Source organism: Cetorhinus maximus, chromosome 13, assembly GCF_964194155.1.
Source record: "Cetorhinus maximus chromosome 13, sCetMax3.hap1.1, whole genome shotgun sequence".
Taxonomy (NCBI): Eukaryota; Metazoa; Chordata; class Chondrichthyes; order Lamniformes; family Cetorhinidae; genus Cetorhinus; species Cetorhinus maximus.
Genome location: NC_135891.1, coordinates 4,628,402 through 4,643,291, shown reverse-complemented (window position 1 = coordinate 4,643,291; position 14,890 = coordinate 4,628,402). Strand labels below are relative to the sequence as shown.

Sequence of the window (14,890 nt, the reverse complement as noted above, 5' to 3'; positions counted from 1 at the left end):
CAACTGGCATAGTCATGAGAGGAAGTCTACCGTGGGAGAGACGGTATATGTGATGAACTTCGGGGAAGGGCCAAGGTGATTACCGGGCGAAATAAGTGCGGTGACTGGACCTCTATCTTACCACATGGAGGTGGAAGGCCGGATCATCTGGAAACATGTGGACCATTTAAGGAAGAGAGGGACAAATTACCAAGATTTGGTTCCACCAGTGATCATGACCGGGTCAGCGTTTCCTGTTGAGGATACTCAGCACAGGATTGATATGTCTGATGTTCCTGTAAGAGTTGAGGATACAGAGCTGCAAGTGCCCACCGAAGCACCTGATGTTCAGGCAACTCCCGAAGAGGAGGTTCCTGACAAAGAATCGGAAGTTGTGGAGCTGCGACATTCCACACGTACCAGGAAACCACCTGAAAGACTGAACCTTTAAATTCCTTACCCTGTGTAAATATTATGTTGTCTTGAAAAATATGCACTTGTAAATATAATATGTATAGCTGAGTTAAAGGGGGAGGAATGTGGTAATTATGGTTTTATTTAATGTGTAATGTACCTGTAAAAATAATACTTGTTAGACAAGATCACATGTAGTAACCAATAGGAGAGTAGCGCAGGTTACCTCAGCAGTCAGTGTAGAGATAGAGTTAGAGTTGAAAGCACACGTGTAGTTGCTGCTGAGTATATTGTAAATAAACTTATTATTCCCACCCAAGAAGTGTCTGCAGATCAACTCGATCATTAATAGCACAACTCGGCCACCCTACAACACCCTGCCTCGACTTTCTTTTGGGGAAATGAATTCTACAGATGAACGAACCTCTGAGAGAATAAATTTTTCTTCGTCTCCGTCCTAAATGGGTGACCCCTTATTTTTAAACCCTGTCCCCTAGTTCTAGATTCCCACAGGGGGAAACATCCTCTCAGCATCCACCTGGTCAAGTACCCTCGGGGTCATAAATGTTTCAATAAGATCACCTCTCATTCTTCTGAGCTCCAATGGACACAGTTAATCAAATACCACATGTCCTCTGATGGAGCGCAAACGCATTGCAGAAATGACACTGTGGGGTCCACTCTTACATCGTCCATTATATCACAATGGAAGAATGTGCCGGAGTGTTTGAAAGAAAATAACCCATTTTGTTGCCACACCATCGAGTATTCATTGATCATACCTGTCAAACTGGTCATACCTGTCGATAACTTTATCAGCCCTCCATTTTGATAGCGGGTATTCCAATATTGTTGAACTTTGCACCATTATGGCTTCAGTTAGCATCTGTCTTGCCTCCTTTACTCTGCAGGTTTACTGTGACATGGAGAGCAGTGGTGGGGGCTGGACTGTTATACAGAGGAGAGTTAATGGCAGCACCGACTTCCAGAGGAATTGGAGGGAATATAAAATGGTGAGTCAAACGAAAAAAGAAAGTATTTGCATTTATATAACGCCTTTCACAACCTCAGGACAATCCAAAGCGGCTTACAACCAATGAATGTATTTTTGTGAAGTGCAGTCACTGCTGTAATGTAGGAAGCAAGGTAGCCAGATTAACACAGCAAGATCCCATAAACAGCAATGAGATAAATTTACAGGTAATCTGTTTTAGAGAAGTTGGTTGAGGGATACATATTGGGCCAGGATTCCGGGGAGAACTCTCCTGCCCTCCTTCTGCTCCGGATCGTCTTCATGCGCCTGAGAGGGCGGGCGGGGTGGTCAGTTTAAAGAGGGTACCTTCAACAATGCAGCATTCCCTCCAAGCCATGCATTCAACACTCTCTGTGTGAAGGGAGTTTCTCCTGACACCTTTCTCACACCCTTCGGGCTGGATTCTGCCTGACAATCACTGAGTCTGCCGGAGGACCTGGAAGAAATCGGGAATGTGGTGCAGGCACCTGAACCCAATCGTATGCCGGAAAGCTCCTGAATTTGTTTAATGTGGGGTCACATGGTGGGGTGGGCTCTGATGTCGGGAAACCTGTGTCACCTGATCGCTTTGCAGGAGAAGGTGCCGAATTGAAAGGGCAGAAAGCCCAGTTTAAACCCTGAAATTCCACATACAGTCTTTCTGGGGGAGGACAGCAATTGGACTGGTCAGCGCTGTCAGTTGTATAAATACAACGACAGAAAACCTTTAGGGGTCCAGGCAAAAGAAATCTCCAACGTGGTAAATGTTCGGCATCATCAATGGATCCAGCCGTGTCCGGAGGTGTCACAATCCACCAGCGCATCAGCTCCCAGTTCGGCAAGAGCTGTCTGCCTGACCTCGTCCGAGCCATTCGGGAACACAGAGATATTCCCTTTCCAGCTGATGTTTGCAATAGGACATCAGAAATGACCAAAGCAGCGTGGATGTCGGTCACCTCAGAGGTGAATGGCCCTGAGCTCCGTCTGAGGGGAAGGGTCCGGTGCCGATAGAGGGTGAATGAACTCCTCTGCACTGCAAGGGTGAGCTTGAGTTTCATACTGTCCAACACGACTTCCCTTTCATAAAACCATGTTCCCTCTGCCTGACTGCCTTAAACTTTTCTAAATGCCCCCCATAACCTCCTTAATAATAGATTCCAGCATTTTCCCTATGACAGATGTTAGACTAACTGGCCTGTAGTTTCCTGCTTTCCATCTCCCTCCTTCTTTAAGTAGAGGAGTCACATTTGCTATTTTCCAATCCGATGGGGCTTTCTCAGAATCTGGGGACTTTTGCAAATGAATTGCCTCCGAGATTCCCTGAGAATGTGAGGATTGGAAGGATAGCTGGGCAACCCTGATAGATGATGGGACCAGGAGGAAATCCATCAGTGAGGGAATCTCCTCCGCGTGACTGCAAACCTCCCCTCGTGCTTGCAGGACAATAGGGCCCACATTGCCAGGGAGCGATCCAAGACCGGGGGTGGAGTGCTGGAGATTCATCCACTGGCAGAGGCAGATGGTACCTTGATGGCAACATGGGTGCAGCCTATTGAACACCTGGTAAGCCGGCCATGGCTGTGAATCCCATTGCCCTCTCCGCCTGACTGTCCTCATCTTCCCAGAATATTATGAATTCTCCAGCCCTCTTGTACAGTGCATTTGTCACCTCCTGGATGCAGCGGTGAATAGCCGCTTGGAAGATGCCGCAGATGCCACCTTAGGAATGCTCGAAGGAATCCCTCGTATGGAAATTAAGAGCTCCAGTGACCTCCAATTCCATAGCCACAGGGTGCCCACTGTATCACTTTGGACACAGGTTGTCCTGCAATAGGGCTCATAGCTCTGTGCTGGTCTCCACAGAGAGGTGTAGTCTCCTCAGGCACTCTCTGTCCAATGTTTGTAGGTGCGTCATCCAGGCCCTGTAGGAGCCTGGGGCCTCTGCCTTGCTGCCTGGCCTCCTGTTGTATATAACCCTTTGAGAATTGCCCTCTTGGTGAGTTAAGGGAATGGAAGTAACTGAACATACAGAGAAATGATGTCCCTCTTTAGGTAAAGAAGTTGCATCTGAATCCTCTGTTGGATTTATTAGTGACAGCCTTAGACTTATGGCCCCTACTTTTTGTTCTCTCCCACAAGTGGAAACATCTTCTCTATGATGCCTATCCTCAAATGCTTTCATAATTTGAAAGGTCTTTATTCTGCCTGCTGTTGCTGCTGCTGGGCTGTCTGCACTGGTTCCTGTGCTGCACTGATCCCCTCCAGCACTCGAGGATGAAGGAGTACAGGGTGAATGATTCTCATTGTGCAACACCCTCTCTCTTTCTTTCAAGGCAGCCTCTGAAGTGCCTCCCCTCAGGCACTCAGATATGTAATACCTCCTTCATGAGTGGGCCCTCTGCTCCTTGGCTCTGCGCTGCCCCTTAAACTTTCGGAACCAACACTTTAGGTTTAGTCACTTCTTACCTCAGACTCCACCCCGTCATCTTGCTCGCTCCAACAGGCTCCACAAAATGCAGCCCTACCTATCAGTTTTCAATTGATTAGCTCTTGTCACTGAGGCTGAAACAAAGGAAACAGTTTTTTGCTCTACACATTGTCAGTGCTTTTCAATCTCAGAGCCTTTGAATCTCTATTAAGTTTCCAAGCAGGGGAGGGGAAAGAGGGAGAAGATGAGGGGGCAGAGACCCATCCAATCTGCTGCTCCCTTTTCAACTATCATCCCACCCAATTTCCTGGAGTTTACAGCACAGGGTGCAACCCAACTGGTCCATGCCCCACATGAACTGCCTGCCATCCTACTTCATCTCACCCTATCAGAATATCCCTCTATTCCTGCCTCTCTCGTGTGTTTATCTAACATCCCCTTAAATGTATCTGAACTCTTCGTGTCAGCTACCCCCTGTGGTAGCGGGTTCCACAATTTAATCACTCCCTGGGTAGGAAGTTTCTCCTCAATTCCCTATTGGATTTATTCGTGTCTATCTCATATTTACCACCCTTGACCACCAAAGAATTCAATAGACAGCTGCTGAGAGGAGATAAAGAGACTGATTTTTCCCCTTTTCTGATGTCATTCCACCCAATATCTCAGGAGGAAAGTTCAGCCCTTGCAGTCCAAGCACACTAGGCCGAAGCCTGAAGAGCGATGGGCTCCCACGACACTGCGCTCCTGGAGGAGTCAATCCCTTCGGGAAAGTAGCAGAGAAAGTCGGGAGGAAAGATGCAAAGATCATCCATCATAAAACGAGATGAGGATTTGCTTTTGTGGAGTTTGAAGCCGACGACTGTTTTGGCCTCTCAAAAGCTGGGGTTTGCTGCTGGAGAACTAGTGCTGACCGACGTGAAAGCTTGGTTCAATGTCTCTTTAAATTGGAGTTTTCCATTCTAGACCCGGAGCCCTCTGTGCTTCTGGCCTAGAGTGACCAGCCTGGTTTTAAAAATGCTGATTGTGTGGGAAAGATCTCCGATTACACGCAAAGCCAAAGGCCCACAAGAATGAGTTTAAAAATAGCATTGAACTCAGAGTTTTATTGAATGCAGTGAGCACTGTCAGAACGAAACATTAAGTATGTAACCCTTTGAGAATTGCTCCCTTGGTGAGTTAAGGGAATGGAAGTAACTGAACATAGAGGGAAATGATGTCCCTCTTTAGGTAAAGAAGTTGGATCTGAATCCTCTGTTGGATTTATTAGTGACTCTTTTATATTTATGGCCCCTAGTTTTCTCCTCTCCCACAAGTGGAAACATCTTCTCTACGATGCCTATATCCTCAAACGCTTTCATAATTTTAAAGACCTTCATTCTGCCACCTTCAGCCTTTTTCTTACCAGAGAAAAGAACCCCGGCCTGTTCAGTTATTCTTGGTAGCTGTAACCTCTCAGAATCGGTTTTGTCTTTCTAAGTCTCCTTTTGCAACTTTTCCCCCGATGCTTTGATCTCCTTGCTGTGGTATGGAGGGCCTGGCTGACCATAGCGTCCTTATCTTCTTCCCTTAAAGAAAGACAAGCGATTTCCCATGAGGCAGCTCATTGTGCCAATATTGTTAACATTCCGAAACAAAAAAATGTAATTGGCAGAAAGCCTTATGGACCGAAAACAAAAACGGCTCACAAGCTGGGAAAACTGCCTCTACACACAGCAAAACGTCATCTTACAGGAGCCTGTCAATCCATTTCTGAAGCTGACCCAATCTGGATCAAGCTGGATCACAGTCGACATCCTACTCCCGCTCCAACTTCATGTGTCTGCAGGGAAAAGAAATCTCTCCATCTGCCTGTAACTGTTTCTCTACATGTCAGCCACTCTCTAACTCCTTGCCTCTCTCTCTCTGTCTTTATCCCCCTATTTATGTTCCTCACCCATCCTCCTTCCCCTCTGCACCCCCCCCATCTCTATTTTTCAGCCATATTTACAACCCTTGCGTTTGCTCACTATCTAATTATATCATTCATTTTGTGTTGTGGGCTACTAAACCCTCAGATGCTGGGGCTTCCGGTTTGGCAGATGAGGGGAGAGAATGTTGTGGTGTAGGAAACACAGCAGCCAATTTACATGCAGCAAGTTCCCACAAACAGCACTGTGCTAATGACCAGATACCTGTATTAATGATGTTGGCTGAGGAATAAACATTGGCTGCGGAGAGGGTGCAGAGGAGATTGACCTGGTACCAAGATGGCATCGGGAAGAACTCGCCTGCTCTTCTGCATAATGAGGCAGTGGGATTTTTTACACCCCACCTGAGAGGGATCTGATTCATGAATGAATGTCTCAGCGGCACATCCAATAGTGCAGCACTCTCTCAGTACTGAACTGGGAGTGTCAGCCTATATTAGGTGCTCAACGGGGGCTAGGCCTCAGTTGAAGTATCGAGTCCAGTCCTGGACACCACACTTCAGGAAGGGTGTCCAGGCTGTGGTGAGGATCCAGAGGAGATTAACCGGAATGGTGCCAGGGTTGTGGAGCTTCTGATACTCGGAGAGACTGGACAAGCTGGGATTATTTTTCATAGCATGGAAGAGGTTAAGGGGAGATTTAATTAAGGCGTTCATAATCATGATTGGCTTTGATAGAGTAAATAAGGAGAAACATTTTCTGGCGGCAAAAACCACAGGACACAGATTTAAGGTAATGGGCAAAAGAACCAGAGGTAAATGTGAACAAGCTTTTTTTTTAACACAGCGAGTTGTTGGGATCTGGAACACACTGCCTGAAAGGATGGTGGAAGCAGATTCAATGGGAACTTTCGAAAGAGTTGTGGAATAGGACTAATTTTACAACTTCACTGAAGATCTGGCACAGGCGCTGGTGCTCTGAATAGCCGTCCTCTGAGCTGTAACATTCAATGATCCTAAGTCTGAGTCTACAGCCTTCTGACTCAGGAACAAAAGTGCTACCAACTGAACCATTGATATGATAAATGAAAGTACAAAGTAGTCAACCTAAAGGTTCAGCCGTGCTAGTTTTGGTTAACAAGGAGGATGGGAAAGTTACTGCAGGTGGACAAGAGCAACATATAGAGGAAGTATTAGTAGAAACATATATAACATACCAAAAGACTTGAATCTAAAATATATTTCTGTTCGTCACACTTCCTACCTGAGTCATGTTTGTGTCAAGCCTGTTGTCAGGTATGATATCCTTGGTGTTGGTTTTTAGCTGTGAGGTATGCATGGTCTTCACAACATGAGTCACTCCTGTTCCAAACTCCTTCTCCCAGTTCTGTAGTCCTGTTCCTCCAAATGACTGCGCAGGTTAATTGGCCGTGAGTTTTTTTTTTGTTTCTTATTAGAGTCAAAGGGCAGAATTGTCCCAGAATTGCACTAACTGCAGTAATGGGCATGAAAAACGATGTTTTACCCGCTGCCCACAATGGTGGGTTTTCGAGCCTTATCGTCTGCTTCCCACCTCATTAAATATGCAGCCACAGGAAACTCGCTGTATCGCTGGTGGGCGGTCTCTGAATCGCCCACCACACCGTTACCTCACTGTTTCCTCACCCCGGGGGCCATATCTAAACTGCAGCCACACACACAGTTCTCAATGTTTGCAGCCCAGGTCTGCTCCAGTGAAGACACGGCCCTGAAAGCTGAGAGGAGTTCAGTGACCTGTCACTGGAATGCCTTTGGGAGGCCCACCGTGATATCCTTCACCCCAGCTCTGGCCGCAGGAGGTCCAGCAATATCACCACTCTGGCTTGGGAGGTGATGGCAGCGGTGATCAGTGCCAACACTGCACAGAAGAGGCTGGTTATCCAGTGCAGAAAGGGGATGAATGATCTCATCCGTGCTGCCAGGGTAAGGCAACCACCTCCTCACTCTAAACTCTCACACTCACAAACCCATCACACATTCACTGGCACCTCACTCACTGCCAGCTCAAGGGACATCACCACTCACTCTCTCACACTCATACCCTCACACCTCCATCTGGCCTCATCTCCTCTGGAGGCTGCCTCCTCAGCCCTCACCATCTTGAGGTCACTTGCACAGATCAACATGTGCCCCCCACACACGCCCTGGGATATCCCCCTTCCCCAAGCAAGCCCTAGCCCTGCAGCCATTGGAAAGCCACCTCCGCCTTACACCTGGTCTGGTAGATAGAGACCTGCCCGTCAACCCCCCTAACAGTGATATGGTGCTGCCTGTGAATCCTGGCGCTGATGACTGTGAGTGCTGCCTGAAGCAAGGGAGGCAAAACAAACCTCAAAGTCCCGAGTGAAGAGCAGCCGGCCAGGTGCATGCGGCTTATGTACGGTTGTGAAACACGTCTGTGTGCGGTCACGCCGATGGACCTTGCTGGTCCAGCGTGTGGGGATGGTTTTGGTGAGCTGGGCTTAAAATGAAGAGCTAAAGTATTGAAATGAGGTTCCTGATGTGCGGAAGCAGGAACGTGACTCGCCATTGATGGGAGGAGCGGACGATTGCAAACTGGTTTCGCAACGGCATAAAACCAATCTTTGGCTTTCTTGCCGCATTGTCCGATCGAACCGCCAAACAGGCCGGTCGCCAACGGCAACAGAACATTCCATCCACTGTGTCATTATGGTACAGTTCATCCTGGCATTTTGTGCGAATATTATTTTTGCCACCACCTGCATGTTTTACTGAAGTGTTATTCAAGCTCATTTTCAAACCTGTCATCTCTTGCTGCCTCTTCGTCTTCCCCCCCGCCACCTGCTTCCTCTCCCTCCCTCCGCTGTCCCTCTAGCTCTTGTCAACACCCCCTATGATTTTAAGGGCAGGACTGGAGCTGATTGCTGTTCCGTTTCTCCTTCGATCAGCCCCCGAACCTTACGGAAATTATCCGGCACCTTGTTTAGATGCTGGTGGCGCTGCACAGTGTCGTTTGGCAGGCGATGGTGTGCGCTGTGATCTGACTGAGAGTTTGAGTGTTAAGTTAGTTTCTCAGTTGTGTGGGTGAATCTTGGAGAAACGTGCAGTGGGAGGAGTGGTCACTGCTGAAACAATAACTAAATAAAGAATAGCACATGCAGGACGCAGGCTAAGCATTGAATCACTTCCCGACTGTTTTTAAAATAAAATATGTTTGCAAATCACGGAAAGTCTGAAGGAATTTTCTACAATTTTCTTACATAAAGTACAAATTGCTCTTGAAATGCTTCGCAGCGTCCTGACAAGATGATGAGGGGCATGGACAGGGTGGATAGGGAGCAGCTGTTCCCTTAGTTGAAGGGTCAGTCACAAAGGGGCATAAGTTAAAGGTGAGGGGCAGGAGGTTCAGGGGGGGATGTGAGGAAAAACTTTTTTACCCAGAGGGTGGTGACGGTCTGGAATGCGCTGCCTGGGAGGGTGGTGGAGGCGGGTTGCATCACATCCTTTAAAAAGTACCTGGATGAGCACTTGGCACTTCATAACATTCAAGGCTATGGGCCAAGTGCTGGTAAATGGGATTAGGTAGGTAGGTCAGGTGTTTCTCACGTGTCGGCGCAGACTCGATGGGCCGAAGGGCCTCTTCTGCACGGTGTGGTTCTGTGATTCTGTGATGTGAAAGGTGCTATAGAAATTCAAATTTGCCCTTTCCTCTGGTCTCCAGTGGAGTGTGGCCCTGGGGCTGCCTGTCTCACCCATCTCTGCGTTTCTCTGACAGGGTTTTGGAGACGGGGCGGGTGAGTACTGGCTGGGCAATGAGGCCATTTACCTGCTGACCAGTCAACGGGTCTATTCGCTCCGGATTGAGCTGAGGGACTGGGATGGAAACCAGGTCTATTCCTTGTATGAGAAATTCCACTTGAGCAGCGAGAAGCAGAATTACAGGTATGGGGTTTATTTTTGTTTGAAAACAGTCACTGGGAGACTAATAAAAGTCACCCACAGTAAAATGAATGATTTCCAAACTAAAATATCACTCTCCAAACTTTGCAGAACTCCCGAGGCTCATGAAGTCATTGAACTTGGCACACAAGATTTTATTGCATTGCAAGTGTGTGCAGTATAAGACAGATCGCACAGATAAAGTTATTGTTTTGATAATAATTAATTTCAAAAACTCTGTCAAATGGATAGTTAGTAAATGATCAGAACTTACTTGCACCTATTCATTGTCAAATAACGTCCCGGAGTGCTGTGTGGGAAAACTGGAAAATAAATCCTGCCAAGGACAATCGAGGGAGGTGGTGGTGCCCTGGTAATGACACAGGGCAAGTATTCCAGAGGGACGTGACTTCACTGGAATTTAAATTCAAATAATAAAGCTGGAATTAAAAGCTAGTCTCAGTCATAGTGACCATGAAATGATCATTGTAAATGGAATGGAAATCTGTCATTCTTACCCAGTCTGGCCTACCTGTGACTTCAGCAAGCCACTCACTTGTATCAAACCGCTATGAAGTCTAAAAGGACAGATCTCCCACCATTGACCCACACACCAGGGACAACAATGGCACACCCAACCCTGCAAAGTCCTCCTTCATAATACCTGGGGGCTAGTGCCCAACTGGGAGAGCTGTCTCACAGACTAGTCAAGCAACATAGTCATCCTCACGGAATCATAGCTTACAGATAATGTCCCAGACACTGCCATCACCATCCCTGGGTATGTCCTGTCCCACCAGCAGGACAGACCCAGCAGAGGTGGCAGCACAGTGGTATACAGTCGGGAGGGAGTTGCCCTGGGAGTCCTCAACATCGACTCCGGACCCCATGAAGTCTCATGGCATCAAGTCAAACATGGGCAAGGAAACCTCCTGCTGATGACCACGTACCATTGTCACCCCCCCCACTCACCCCACTGCCCGGCAACCCCCACCACACCACCACCCCTCAGCTGATCCTGAACTCCAGCTGGGTGGCACAGGTACAGAATGTACCCTGGGTGAAGTTTCAGCTCCCATCTAATTAAGTCACCAACACATTTCCCGCCTTTGGAAGCCCCATAAAATCGACCCCTACCACACACCCACCCCCCTCCCCGCCAGCACCCCCCACCCCCACCACCCGCAGTGGGAGAGGACAAACAGAGTGAGGCAGATAGAAAGCGAGAAAGAGACAATGAGAGATAGAGGAACAGATAGAAATTGAAAAACACTGAGAGAAAGAGGGACACAGAGAGAGAGAGAGAGATTCCCACTGGAGACAGAGGTGTGAAAGAGAGACAGACAAGAGACCCATCCAGAAGCACAAAAAGTCTGAAATGGTAATAAGATCAGAGATTGAATTTTCACAAATGAGATGGAATAAATCTTGTTGCCAATGCAAACAGTCGTGTGTTTTTCTAAGATGGTTTCTAATGGGACAGACTGTTCACAATTCTGTACTTCAGTCAGTGTATTAACCTGAAAGAATGTAACTAGATCGGTCTCTTGTCAAACTGACTGTTTATCCAATGCAATAAAACTCTCTGGATAACAGTTTTTTCACTAGCTCACACTCAGTCATGTCACTCGCTCTGTCACATCGTGATTCTTCCCAGCCGCTTTTTCATATGTAGTTTTGGCAAAATCTCAAAGTACAGAACATTCTCGCCCTCTCTCTCTCCCTCTAGATGTTCACTTGGGCACCACACAGGGTACAATGATCTCACAAACCATATCAAGTGTTGCAAGTGCCCTGAGATGAGGGGATTGTCCCGTGGGGAGAGATTGAGGAGACTATATTCCGGGGAGTTTAGGAGAATGGGAGGTGATCTGATTGAAACTTACAAAACTCCTCAAGGGGCTTTGACAGGGTGGATGCTGAGAAAATGTTTCCCCTGTGGGGAATCTAGAACAAAGGGTCAGGGTCTCCAGAATAAGGTCATTTAGGACTGAGATGGGAGGAAATGTCTTTACTCAGAGAGTTGTCAATCTTCGGAATTCTCTACTCCAGAGAGCTGAGGATGCTCAGGGGTGCAGCTTATTTAAGACAGTGGTCGATAGATTTTTCATTACTAAGGGCATTAAGGGATACGGGGACAGTGCAGGCAGCCGGAGTTGAGGTAGAAGATCGGCTATGATCTTATTGGATGGCAGAACAGGACAAGGGATCAAATGGTTACTCCAGCTTCTATTCCCTATGCCCTAGAGGCTGCAGCATTATCAGCACTAAACCTCTTCCAGCCCTGTCCAAACCCCCACCCCCACCCACCCGCCCTCTCTTCTAGTCCCATCCATTAAGCTGACAGCTCAGCTTGCAAGCTCTGATTGGATGGATTCCTGAAGGTTTCATCACGTGACCTTCTCCCTCTGACTGCCCTGCCCCCACGCTCCTGCCTTTGGTTGTCTAAAACCTTGAGGCTTAAGATCTTCCCCCAACAATTGGAAAGCAAAGAGGCTCCTCATTGCCTGGTTGGATGGTCCTTAACTGATTTATTTTTACTTGCCCCTCTGCTGGTGAAGTACGAGTCAGAACAACATTGATACAACTGAGGGACTAGGAACTGGAAAAGAAACCAGCTTTTGTTAGTTAGAAAAGTTGGTGCCAGTTTTTTTAAATAATTGCTAAAAAGAGAGGCATGTTGCTGAAGCTTTCTCCCTTACACTTATCAGGACAAATACAAGAATGCCTAATTTCAAACAATCACAACAATTTATACTACAGGAGAAAAGGGTGCTGATTGGTTGGCAAGTCGAATCTGATTGGCTAAGGCATTGCCATTGATAGAGCAACAGGGAACAATAGACTCCCCAAGCTCCTGGGTAAGTCAGAAAAAGCACAAGGCTTGAACATATCCTTTATGCTTGCAGAGAATGGGTCCCTGCGTACAAATGTATGCTGCTCCTAGCAAGCATAAATGAGCCACATAACGAGTTTGACTGGTTATCTTACATTGGTTGTTAGTGAAGCTATTAACACACTTAGGATTGTTCAGCAAGTGCTGCCCAATCACAGGATCACATTAACACGGATGTTATATTTTGAGTTTTGCAAGTGCGGACTGGCTGAGTGCGGTTGAGTTTTGGGCAGACTAAAGAAATACTTTCATGCCTTGCTCCTTTTCTAAATTACCCAGGAGCTTTGGGAGCCTATAGTTCTCCTTTGTTTTCTCCGTGGCAACGCCTCGGCCAATCAGAGTCTACTTACCAACCAATCAGCACTCTTTTCTCCTGTAGTATAAATTGTTGTGATCGTTTGAAATTTGGCATTCTTGCATTTGTCCGGATGAGTGCAAGGCAAAAAAAGCTTCAGCAACATGTCTCTATTTTCAGCAATATTCTGTAATACCAAACAACTGTTTTTACAGATTGTGTTTGTAAAGTTTCTGGTTATCTTGATGAATGAACCCTCCTGCAGAATTATAGCTTGAGTCTTTTTAAAACGCCTGCCCTTCTGTCAGGATGCAGATAGCTCGATTAGAGTCTGTGTCCGGTGGAGATAGAAGCACCCTCCGTAGTAATACTCCCCATGCCTGAATGGCCAAAGCACAACGGCACAAGAAGAATGGCTACAGCGGCTTATAATTCTGCCTTCTCTCCAACAGGCTTTTCCTGAAAGGATACAGCGGAACAGCGGGACGTCAGAGCAGCCTGTCTGTCCACGGAGCAAGTTTCAGCACAAGGGATGCAGACAATGACAACTGTCACTGCAAGTGTGCGCTGATGTTAACCGGAGGTATGAGGAGAGGGGGCAGTTGTTGCTAATGCGCCCTTTACCATTGATGACAACACTCCACGTTTAGGTTGCATGTTTAAGATCGGAGCTGAGAGATTTTAGGAAGCCCTTCAATCTTCCATAGGCACCAGGAATGTCCTTTGGGGGAAGAAAGTGACACACGCTCCAGATTGTCCACCGTCACAACAGAGAAAAACTCCTGGATAAACTACAGAAACAGGGTTTCCCCCAAAATTTCATCACCGTGTCCGTCCCAGAGAATTCCTGGCTCAACCAACTGAGCAGGTGGAACACCTGGATTATCCTACCTTTATAAGTTTTTGCCTCAGGACTGAAGAGATCCAGAGCAAAGGCAGGTAAAGGTGGTGTGGAGCACAGATCGGCCATGAGCTGGTGAAAGGGCTGAATGGCCTCTTCTTGTTCTTATGAATATCCTAGGACAAGTCACCCCACTTCCAGTGAAGTTCCAACGTCACAAGGAAATTCTCAACCTTTATTTCTGTCCTTTAATGCATGTGAGTCACATCCTGAAAGGTACAGCCACTGTACCCACCATGCCCCCTCCTCGTAAGGTCCTTTTTCCATTTCCCCCTGTCCCTAACTCCTAGGATTCTTTTTTAACTCTTTCACGTGTTGTGGGTGTCGCTGGCTGGGCCAGCATTTATTGCCCATCCGTAATTACCCTTGAGAAGTTGGCGATGAGCTGCCTTCTTGAACTGTTGCAGTCCATGTGGTGTAGGTACACCCACAGTGCTGTTAGGGAGGGAGTTCCAGGATTTTGACCCAGCGACAGTGAAGGAACGGCGATATATTTCCAAGTCAGGATGGTGAGTGGTTTGGAGGGGAACTTCCAGGTGGTGCTGTTCCCATCTATCTGCTGCCCTTGTCCTTGTCCTTTTAGGTGGTAGATATCACAGGTTTGGAAAGTGCTGTCGAAGGAGGCTTGGCAAGTTACTGCAGTGCATCTTGCACCAGACTAATCCCTGGGATGGCGGGATTGTCTCATGAGAAGGGATTGAGGAGACTGGGCCTGTGTTCTCTAGAGTTTAGAAGAATGAGGGGTGATTTCAATGAAGCATACAGAATTCCTACAGTGCTTGACAGAGTAGATGCAGGAAGGATGTTGCCCCTGGCTGTGGGGGGGTCTAGAACCAGGGACACAGTCTTAGAATAAGGGGTAGGCCATTTAGAACTGAGATGAGGAGGAATTTCTTCACTCAGAAGGTGGGTGATTCTTTGGAATTCTCTACCCAGAGGATAATGGAGGCTCAGTCAGTGAGTATGCTCAAGATCAGAGATCGATTGATTTCTAGATATTAAAGATATGAAGGGATATGGGGATAGCAAAGGAAAATGGCGAAGAGGATAAAGATCAGCCAGAGCAAGCTCAAGGAGTCAAATGACCTACTCCTGCTCCTGTTTCCTATGTTGTATATAT

The 14,890-nt window shown here is 47.2% G+C and overlaps 1 protein-coding gene across 1 annotated transcript in view; it reads left to right on the top strand.

The window, feature by feature from the left end:
• Positions 1–14,890, top strand: part of LOC144688370 (angiopoietin-1-like) — a 111,919-nt gene that overhangs the window by 90,642 nt on the left and 6,387 nt on the right. The window contains exons 6-8 of the mRNA XM_078554840.1: positions 1,305–1,406; positions 9,515–9,681; positions 13,322–13,452. Of these exons, the coding sequence (XP_078410966.1) occupies positions 1,305–1,406; positions 9,515–9,681; positions 13,322–13,452 (400 nt within the window). The remainder of the gene's footprint in view (positions 1–1,304; positions 1,407–9,514; positions 9,682–13,321; positions 13,453–14,890) is intronic.